Genomic DNA, 11806 nt, shown 5'->3' on the forward strand with positions numbered 1-11806 from the left:
GGAAAGAAAATAGAAAAAAGTCTTTGCATGATTCTATGAATCTTCAGAAGGATTCAAACGAAAACTCTGGCGAAACATCAAATCAAAGGTTGTCAAAATACAACAAAAAAAGGAAAAAAGAAGCAACAAACATTGTTGTTAGGCCTACCTTGTCTCGGGTTAGTATTTTGGCAAAACGAAATGATACATATATACCAAACACACACTAAAAATAACTGATACATTGGCTAAACCGTATGTATCATGTACAATATGTTACCCTATAATCCTTAAATTTTACATGATATTTAGGTAATTGAATAGCATATTCATATGAATTGGTATTATTTTTTAAAAGTAAAGTTATTTACTGTATATTTCAAGAAAAGCATAACAAAAAAAGCATTACACAAGTTAAATTATATAAATTCACATGATACATGATTTATAGTCATTGTAAAGTACACAATAACCTCAATAATATTTTTGTATTTTTTATCTAATGGAGATGTATCATTGTGCAAACCAATGATACACACTAAAAAGTACATGATACATTAGATAAACAATGTGTACCAAAAACACACAATAAAAGTACATGATACACTAGATAAACCATATGTATCATGTACATTATGTTACCTAATGATTCTTAAATTTATGTATCTTACTGTAGCATAAGATTTATAAAATTTTATATTTAAAACAAATATTGACACAAGTATATTTATCAACACCAATAATAACAAAGTATTTATAATCAAAAGCACGACTTCAATATTTAATTACCACATGTTTGTAAGTTTATTTATCTAAACACAAAGTGTTCAATTTGCAGTTGTAATGAAAACTGAAATTCATTAAAACGTTTACGTTATAAATTATTCTTGATATCATAGAAACATTACGACTAATTCACTTCTCTTTTGGGTAGAAAGTACAAGTTCTTCTGTGTGCCCTTCTTGTCCACATTGTCCACAACAGTTTGTGTTCAAAATCTTTTCATTTGCATTCTTTCTTCTTCTTTTTCTTGGTCGTCCAGATGATATAATCTTTGATATTTAGGTAAATTGAATAGCATATTCAAAATAGATGATATAATCTTTGATTTTCAAATTTTAAAATTAATATCCAATTAAGTGCTGATTTAATGCAAATTAATGATCTGTTACCACAAATTAAGCTGTTTTAGTAACAACATTAACTTTATCGTTTTTCTCCCCTATTTTTTCTTAACAGTTTTAAATTACCATGTATCACTACAGTCTAAAGTATCACGGCTCAACAAATTTAAGGGATTTTTTGTAATTAGTAAACTTATCGGGACAGAATGTAATTATTGAATTACACTATGGGATTCCTTATATTTATACCATATAATAAAGGCTATATCACATAAGCATGGCAGCTGGAGCCCAAATAAATAGGTGAACCACAGCTAAATATTCCAAAATAAAACATATACTTCATGGATATAACAGATATACATGATATACAGGACAGAAATGGATATACAAAAAAGATATACACAATATATATAATATCGTCCTTCGTACATATCAAGTTTAATAAATTTTTTCCCCATGGATAACAATCCTTTTGATTTTTGACCTTGAAAGTTTATATAAGACGCTAAGCAATAGTCAAAAAGTTCAAAATCAGTCATTTTCAAGATCATTGAGCGTAATTTTTTTTCATTTTTGTGTCTCAATACTCAACATGCAAACCTCTATGGGGCCTTATCATTATAACTAGACACCTTGTCATACATACATAACAAGAAATTAAACATATCAAAGTGCTTTCCCAAAATGAATTATACCAAATCTCTAATATACATAGGCTATATGGTTACATAAATTATCACCATATTGCATCTCTTACACTTTGGCTAAACAATTTCTACTACATTGAACGATATAAAGGAGGAAAACAAGCAGTAAAAAAAATCCAAATGCACACCTATTTTGTGAGAAACACTTATCGATATCACTAGACTAGACAGTAGACTCTGATCTCTCTCTTGCATGTTTGATTTATTTCTACGCATCTTTACTATGATAAAATCAACGTAAAACACCGCTAATATTCTTTTATTTTTTATTTTACAACCGAGAAGTGGGATCATATCCGTTAGCATGTCCATTCTTTTTAATCATATCAACATCATCTTCATCCACCATAAACCTCTTCCACAGCCAATGTTGCTTCCACACCCTCTCCGTCATCTCCTCAATAGGAACATTCTTCGTCTCAGGCAACAAGAAGAAAACGAACAACGACATCACAAAAATCCACCCCGAGAAGAACAAGAATATCCCATACTTGAAATGACAAAGCATTGAGAGAAATGCTTGTGCCATAACAAACGTGAAAAGCAAGTTAACACACACTGTTACACTTTGACCAGCTGAACGAGTTTCCAAAGGGAACGTCTCGCTAGGAATTAACCATCCAAGTGGGCCCCACGACCACGCGAAAGCCGATACATATGTACAGATCAGAACTACTACGAAGATTCCCCAACCATGGCTAAGGTTGTCTGAATGATCAGTAACTTTGATACCTAGGATTATAGCGATTATTATTTGAGATAGTAACATTTGGACCCCAGCTTCCAGGAGGAGGACTCGTCGTCCGAGCTTGTCAACGGAGTAGACTGAGACAACGGTGGAGAGAACGTTGACTGCTCCGGTGATGACAGCTGAGTAAAGAGCTGCGCTGTTTCCAAACCCTAGTGTTGAAAATAAAACAGGTGCGTAGAACATAATAGCGTTGATTCCTGTAAATTGTTGGAATATCTGTTGCAAAAGAACAAAAAAATGAATCATCTATTATGTGACATAATGTAATAACATATAATATAACAACAATAACAATATATATCCAGTGAAATCCCACAAGTGAGGTCTGGGAGGTTAGAATGTACATAGACTTTATTACTACCTAATGGAGGTAGAAAGACTGTTTTTGAAATACCCTCGGCTCGAGTTTGACAAATTATGGTACAAAGAAGAAGACAATGAAGAGAAATCGAAACAGGAAAACGTGTAAAAATAGCAATAACAACAATAAATCATGTGGTAATCTAAATGTTATATGCAACATACTATGGTAGATTTTTTTTGGAACCCGAGGATAACCAGCAGTCGCTACAATCTCTACCACAACCTCTGCCCTTCCGGTGAGCACTTTGTGCGCATTGAGTAACCCCCCAATGTATAATAGTCTACAAGCCCCACAGGAGATGTAAACCGCACTAGGCAAGCTTTATGAAACAGGCTCGACTCAGAAGGCATTGAAGGGGGATAACCACCCTCCAAATCAACTGAGTCCTTCCGAGGGACTATGGTAGATTATTATTAACAAATACTTTGACAAAATCAAGAACTGTACTATCTACTACATATCCTATACAATATCATACATTACATTATAAAACAATACGTAACTACAGGACACATGCATGTTAGCTTACGAACCTATCTTCCTTTATTTTATTAGTGTGACCCAAGAATTCATACTTCAAAACAAAGCATTAATAAGTCAAAATATAATATAAAACTGACCTGGAGGGCAACAGAGATGATTAATTGAGGTCTATTTTTACGTTGGAGTAAATTTCTGAAAGGGTGTTTGACTTGTTTAGCAACACGACTAGCCTCAACAAGTTCCAAGAATTCAGGTTCAATGTTGTCGGTACCTCTGATTTTTCGAAGTACTTCTTTGCCTTCTTCTAAGTAACCTCTTTCAATCAAACTGTTTGGGGTTTCAACAACAAATAATGCACCCAAAGTCAACAATACTGCTGGAAATCCAGCTAACCCTAATGATAATCTCCATCCCCATCCTCCACTAATCCTGCATTAACATCAATTTCAATATTTTAATTAATTAATTAGTAATCAATTAAAGGAGTTAGTCTAGCTATACCATGAAATTTTTATTACTATGTTTTACGCTTTTACTTTATCTATTTTCGATTTATTTGTCTGAGTTTGACTTTGTGAAATATTTTTGAATATTATGATTTCAAACTAAAAATTTGCGTGATATATCAAAATATTCTTTAAATATTATAAACATGTCATATGAGAACGTGGAACTAAAAGTCATTATATACGGAAAGAGTGACATTCTTTTTTTTAAATCGAATTAAAAAAAATTGAAGCATAAGAAGTAGGAATATACTCCCACAAATGCATTTGTTGATATTTTAATCTTTTAATTGTTCACTCTTGTTTGATAGACAATTCAAACAAACAAAAAAAACTTGCATTTATTAGGAGAAATTTTTGCCAATATATACACTTTTTTTTTTTATTTAGCACAAAAGTGTATAGTAGTAGTACTGGGGTAGTTGAAAAGAAATAATTCTAGTCAAGTGGATGAAACAAAAACAATAAAGAGTACACAAAATATCACACAAGAGTAAATGAAGTGTCAAAATCAGACCCTTTAAAAAATAACTCTCTTTTAAAATGAATGAAAATTAAAAATTAAACAGTCGTTAATCAAAGGCTCCAACCATTTGGACTACTCGTGCATTTTTTTAGACAAAAAACAAAAATCAAAATTAATGACGTTAACTTTTATTTGGTACGTACTCACTAATATATACAGCCAAAAAGCTTGACTATAAACAAGTTACACCTTATATATATTTCAATATCAATAAATATCGAATGTGAATAAATTTTATTGAAGAGGACGAGAAATTTACTTGGCTGTTCCGTAGTTGACGAGATTGGCAAAAAGAATACCAATAGTTACGTTAAGTTGGAACAAAATGTTAAGTCCTCCACGAATTCTTGTAGGTGCTATTTCTGATAAAAATAATGGAACAGCCTGAAAAAAATCACACATAAAATCTTAATATTGAGAAATATAGAAAAGTACAAAAATTTATTTAATGTTTCATAGTGTTAAAAAATAAATAAAAGTCAAAAATTACTTAAATAAAATATTGAAAGAGAGCTTTCCCGTATATTCTCCATATTGTAAAAAAGAGATTTTTTTTTTTCTTCACGTATGACTTGCAAATCCTTTTTAATTATTTTAATCACATTATTAAGAGGACGCTCATATGGAACATGTTAATTAACCTTATAAGGTTTTATCCAAACTACGGTTATTCCAATATCTTCCATTTTTTATTTGCTTTTAATTTTTAGATAATGAAATGGGTAAGATAAAAATAAACGCATTAATATATTTTATTCTTTTAAACTACATCATATCGAGCCATAAAAATATCTGAAATATCCCGTAAAATACCATGTACGTCTTATCTTCAAAAACTTACTAACCTAAAAATGAATTGATCGATCCTGTTCAAGTTATCGTGTCAAAAATAGTAAACGTAACTACTTATATATATCAATCAAAAGGGGTAATAGAGAAAAAAAAGTGATAGGAAAAGAATAAATTTAGTAGTAATTAAAATCAAAGGAATTAGCTTTGCAAAGTGGGAAAGTTACAAGGAAGCTGCCTAAGGAGGACTTTTCTGGACAAAGACAAACCTTTCAATCTCCACCTAAACTTTATTTTTATTTTTTTTTATAAAGTATGATTCTATTAGAGTCTAACACACATGTGTAATACCAACAAAGTCCATGACACAAATTATTTAATAAAGCAAGAATACAAAAAAAAAAGTTTGAAAAATGGTTAGTGAGATTTGGACTTCAAGAATTATATATACATCCGCATTTTCATTTTTTTTTTTTAATTATATTAACGATTTTTATTAATTAAAATATGATAAACAAATTAAAACGTCACTATACTAATGATAGAATTTTTTCACCTACCACGTCTCCCATTTTCCACAACATGGTCACCGTGGTCTATGGCCGACCACAACTTCCGATTATGACCCAAAAAAAATAATTAAAAAATAGATATTTTTAAGAAGAACAATCATATATAAGATTCATGTGTAATAATTATATTATTTTTATTCCTTTCTCAACATTTAATATTTTTAAAAAAATATCTGATTTAACCAGAATATATAGTACTTTAAAAAGATATATACCACTTGTCATATAATCTTTAATAAATAGTACTACTCTCTATATATAATACTTGTCTAATACCCCAAAAAAATAAGGGATAGTTTTTTAAGAGAGATAAAAAATTATTTAAAAAAATATTAGCATCACTATACGAGTGAAATACATGAAGATTTTCCTAAGAATTAATATAACAATTTATCGAAAATTTTCAAAAAAATTCCCATGTAATTGCTCTTTTCTTGGCGTGGCCCTTGCACATGCAATGAAAATTGAATATAATTACATTAGGCTATTAGCCTCTTTATTTTATTTTGTAGTTTGAACTATTAACTTTATATCACTCATCCCTTATTGAGGGTTAGGTGGATTAAATTAAACTTTATATCGAAATATTTTATTTATTTTTAAAAACATATTTATTATAGCAGTCAAAAAATATTCAGACGAACCTGATTGGCGAAACCAACGCCACAACCAAGGAGAATTCTTCCAATAATAAGCATAGCTAAATCTTGAGCAGCAGCATTTAGTACAACTCCAATAATGAAAAAACAACCGGCGATTAACATAGTTAATCTCCGGCCAAGTTTTCTTGTAGTGTAAGAAGCAAAAAACGTCGCCGTTAAACCAGCTAGGTATAACGATGAAGTAAATAATTGTAACCCTTGATTATCGTATTTACAGTAATTACTGTCTAATCCTGGCTCCTTTGTTCTCTTATAAACTGTTGGAAAGAATTTTTTTAAAAATGGATCCATTGATGTAACACCACCTGTATTTTTTTTAAAAAAAAAGAAAAACATTACTTATCGAATTATTTTAATAAAATAATTCACTATACTGAATATATTATTGTTATATGTTTATCAATTTTTTATTATAAATCCATTTATTTATTTGTTTTTCAGTTTCCAGAGAATTGGGAAAATCCCACTTAGACGGAAAAGTTCAAATTTCCTTTTTTTTCTTTTAGTAGGAAAAAAGGTATTTTTCTAAAAGCAATAATGCAAAGAAAAAAATTCAAACTTTGGTCAGCATTAATTAAACCCATAAGGGTAAAAACGAAAAAAAAATAGCTTTTAAAAAAAATTCAAACGGATATATTCAAATTTACATTATATATAAAAGAAATTTTATATATGTATGTACATATTGAATTTTTTTAATTTATTTTATTTTATATTTCGAATTCACTAAGAATCTTGATTCCGATATTGTTTAAATAGCACAGTGTTTTATTTATCCTCTATCTAGTAGATTCACAAACAAAGGAAAAACTTTTAAGATTCATACGAAGCTAAAAAGTGTTCAAAAATTTTGTTGCGTTGATGACCATCATCAATTATCATAATATAAAGATAGCAACTAAAAATAGGTTTATTAAAATGAAAAGCATTATACTAAAAATATAATTTAATTACCAGAAACTCCAACATCATAACCAAACATGAGACCTCCGGTAGCAGCCATAATACAAGATATGATAACAATTGGTGTGATTTTAGCCTCGAAATGCGTGCCTCCGTTACCGGAGGTCGTAAATCCTCCACCGGCCATCGTGTTACTAAGTTTTCCGGCTTCAAATGTGGTAGTTAAAATAACAATAAGAAGATGATATGTTTTTTATATAAGAAAAATAAAATGTAATGAAAGAGTTGATATTTTTTGTGTGATGAAATTATGGGGCTATATATAGAGTAATGGGAAACAAAAAAAAAGGGGGAATTAACAAAGATGGAACCCCACGCCACTAAGTAGCTTTACACGTGGAATATAAATTGAGTTGACTATATTTATTAAAGTTTATAATATATGGTAGTAAAAAGTTTCTTTGCTAGACGGCTGTGTACTAGTCAACTCTAAACGTTTGTTAGTTTTTTAGAAAATAATGTACACATATGGTTGGCGCGACTATTGGATTTTGGGATATTATAAATGTTCGAAATGGATGAGATTTATTTATCTTTTATCAGATGTTTTTGAAATATTGTTTAAAATTGTTATGATTTTATGCGAAAAGAAATATAAGTAGTTGAATCATCTAATTTTATCGATCTTTCGAATTGGATAGGCATCATCAACCTTGCATATATGATTTTATGACTTCTCATAGACATATGTTTTTGATAAACAGTAATCAGTGAGGCGGCCTAGCTAATTTTGAGTTATTGGACTTACGAATGGAGAAACTCCTGATAAAGAAGCATTTTTCCCTTTTATGCTACTAATAAATTTGGATTAGTCAAATGACGGTAAATTTTTTCTTTTTAAGAAAATTGGGTAGGAAAAGAAGAAAAGAGGGAGAAGAGTGTAAAGTGGAAATTGAACCCTCACCTATCACCGACAAAATGAAATTAGTTTAGATATGAGTTGTCAATATTAATTTCATATTGATAGTAAATTTCGAATAACAAATGATTATATATAATTAAAAAAAAATTGAGAGAACAAATTTTGGTTAAATATTGATGTGTGTTTAAGAAAAGTAGTTGCCTTTAGAGTTAAAGAATACTAAAAGCAAAAATACACTTTTCGTAAAACATTAATATTTGAATATTAAAAAACAAAGAAAAGATTAAACAAGTGGATAATTAGGTTATCCTGTCGTGTAGCACAAATTGTACGCTATTTAATAAATCTAATGCAACTTTACAGAGTATCCAATTGTTTTGGACTTTCTTTTAATTAAATTGCCAACGGTATAATTTAAACAACAGCATATTTTATAATCTTATTTTTAAAATTATTTATGAAAACTCGGATGAGGTTTCAAGAAGTTAATGTTTGTGCCGAGATGTTGTTCTTACGTATCGAAAAATTATTTTGGATAAATCTTCGATTCATGAAAAAAGGTATATAAGATAACAATGCAGCATTATCTATTAATATTTGTGATTTTTAAATTTTTTTATTTAAATTTTAGAGAAAAAATTTGTTTTCGAAATAAACCGTGTTTTCTTTTTTCAAAAATAGAAAATATACGTACCATGTTGTTAATTAAGTATTATCCTAATATGATTAACCTAGACTCTAAAAGTTCATTTCGTAATTTCTTAAAATATTAGGAATTATGAGACCCCACGTGATATATTGCGCATTACCAGGCCTAATAGAACAACAAATTATTAATTTTAATTCTGAATGGTTAATTTCTTCTTATAATATTAATTAGTATGAATTATTGGACCTCACATGATCACATGAAAATTTCGTAAATGTAACAATAATTTGGCCATATATAACAACAGTGACGAAATTTTCACCTAATTATGACAAATTAGGTGAAGGAAATATACATGGATTTTGAGAAGATTAATTATAAGAGGATAATTATATTAAATTTGGAATTTCTTCAAAAAGTTAAAAGTGTATGTCGTTAAAAATATAACAAAGAATTACGTACAGAAATAATACTAACCTTCACTGGAAAATTGAACTAACAATTGTCCTTATTCAAAAAAGAGAATCTTTTCGGGTTAAAAAAAAATTATGCGGATAAACAAATATATATTAGTTTATTAGTTAATATAATTATAATTGAATTAATTACAAGTTGCAATTTCGTTTTAGCTATAATTGTATGCATCTCTCTCCTCTATTCCTCTCTCCTCTCTTATATATATATATATATATATATATATATAAATATAAACTATACATATGCATATACAATTATATGAAAAATATACAAATACAATTCGTCTTTCTCCACCTTTGCCCCCTCTCTCGCTAGCCTCTCTCCTCCCTCTCTCAATCTCGCTCGTCAGAAATACAAATACGCATGTATATTAATTACATATATGTAATTATTTGACAGATATACATATATGCTTTGACAAATATACAAATTCACTATTTTTGTCTTTCCGTCTTTCCCCGCCTCTCTCGTCCTTCTTCCAATCTCGCCTCTCTCTTTCCTCTTACATGTAGCTTTAAATCGTACTCAATAAACTATAATTATAGAGCCTAATTAAATTATGTTTAGTGACTATTTGCAAAATTTCCTCTTAAAAAAAAGGTAACTTATATTTTTAATTATCAAGATATTTTGATAATTATAGTCTTTGCGTTATTTGGCTAAGCACAATTAACCTTCATTTAACATTCTTTTATATATTTAGACTATTTGTAGATCTATTTCAACATCAAATTTAGAGTAATTATACAAATTTAACATTATAAATTGATAATGAAATGGTTTAATCATTACTAAAAGACTATTTTTCATTGATATTTTTTACTGGAGGTGGTTACTCCTACAAAAATATTTTATTGAATTAGTGAGGGAAAAAAAAGTATTATTTTGAGGAAGGAACCCAGTTTCTGAATGAGATTTATTTCTCTATCATGTATTTTTTTAGTGAGCTATTTCGATAAAAAATAAATAGAAAAAATAATATTTTATAGTAATAATTAGAATTAATTCTCGAACGGAAAACTTTTTTTTCTAATAGTGACTATCTTGTAATTTTTTAAATTTGTGAAGATTCACTGTTAAAAGGCTTACAAGTTCACATGTTGGTTAATTAAAAAAATAAATATAATTAATGAATCACAAGAACAAAAATCAGAATCGATCAATATTCGGTTTTAAGTTTTAAGAATAAAATATAATTATTTCTTTTTTATCCTTGCACTAACAAATCTTTGTAAATTTAATAAACTTCCAAATATAAAACCATGTAAATGCTCTGATTTCATATTAAAGAAAGGTATATTGATACTTGGACCTACTTCTTATTTTATACAAATTAAAAACCTGTTAAATTCGTGAATATTTATTTGTCTCCGTAGAAAATAATTAAAAGTCCACGACTCTATTAATTGAAATTTTCAATTTGAAAGTTGAATTTTATTAAGAAAAATATCACGAGTACTAAAACCAATTTGCATTAATTAAAGAACCAAAATCACAACTCTCTTTAAAGAATTGTTTTTAATTAATTAATTCATATTCATATTGTGAAACGTAAAATCAATAACTATATATGTTTATCGATCCACATATAATATACAATAAGCTTTTACTATTAGTTCACATAACAATCAATTGCTTCATATGTCTCAATCTATATGACTTACTTTTCTTTTTAGTTAATCCTAAAATAAAGGACACATTTTTATATTAAGTAACAATTTAACTTCAAAATGTTTAGTTTATCCTTAATGAAATGATTTATAGCCATACAAATTTCTATTATTCATTTCAGATCAAAATTTTTTAAAATCTTCATTTCTTTCTTAAATTCCATGCCAAATAAAACTACCTGAATCGAAGAATTATATTTTATAGTTTAATATAAATATTGTTATACATAAACATAACAAATAAAAAGATTCGTTAAAAATATTAAAACATTATATTTATTATTGTTAAAATCTAATATGTGGTTGGGGACACCCTAGTCAAGAACTCAAGATCCTTGAAATAAGAATATGATATAACAACAACAACAAAATAAAAATATGGCATTTATTTCCAGCCATGATTTAATTTCTATATTACAGCGGGATTTTTATAACATGTCTTTTTTAAAAATTATTTTCACTTTTTTCTTCACCAATAACTCGAGTTTACAACTTTAAAATAAGATGTGGAAGTATTTATTGTTCGAGCAATGTTTTCTTGTCATTCCGCTGCCTCCTTACAACAATAACTATTGATATTTTTTTAACAATAGTAATTACACCTCAATCCGAGATATATAGGGGTACTAATCTCTCCTTCATATTATTTTTTTTTATGGGAAATTTGGGTAAAAATGATTCCACAAAACAGAAAATTTTCTAACTTTTTTTTTTTGACT

At 28.3% G+C, this 11806-nt stretch overlaps 1 protein-coding gene across 1 annotated transcript; it reads right to left on the minus strand.

Moving 5' to 3' along the window:
* Positions 1-1644: 1644 nt before the first annotated feature.
* Positions 1645-7661, minus strand: HT2 (hexose transporter protein). Its single transcript, NM_001247856.2, is given in 5 exon segments — positions 1645-2780; positions 3549-3840; positions 4703-4827; positions 6449-6771; positions 7421-7661. Coding segments are annotated over 5 exon segments (1572 nt in total). The 5' UTR covers positions 7557-7661; the 3' UTR covers positions 1645-2084.
* Positions 7662-11806: the final 4145 nt, after the last annotated feature.

This window comes from Solanum lycopersicum, chromosome 9 (genome assembly GCF_036512215.1).
Source record: "Solanum lycopersicum chromosome 9, SLM_r2.1".
Classification (NCBI taxonomy): Eukaryota; Viridiplantae; Streptophyta; class Magnoliopsida; order Solanales; family Solanaceae; genus Solanum; species Solanum lycopersicum.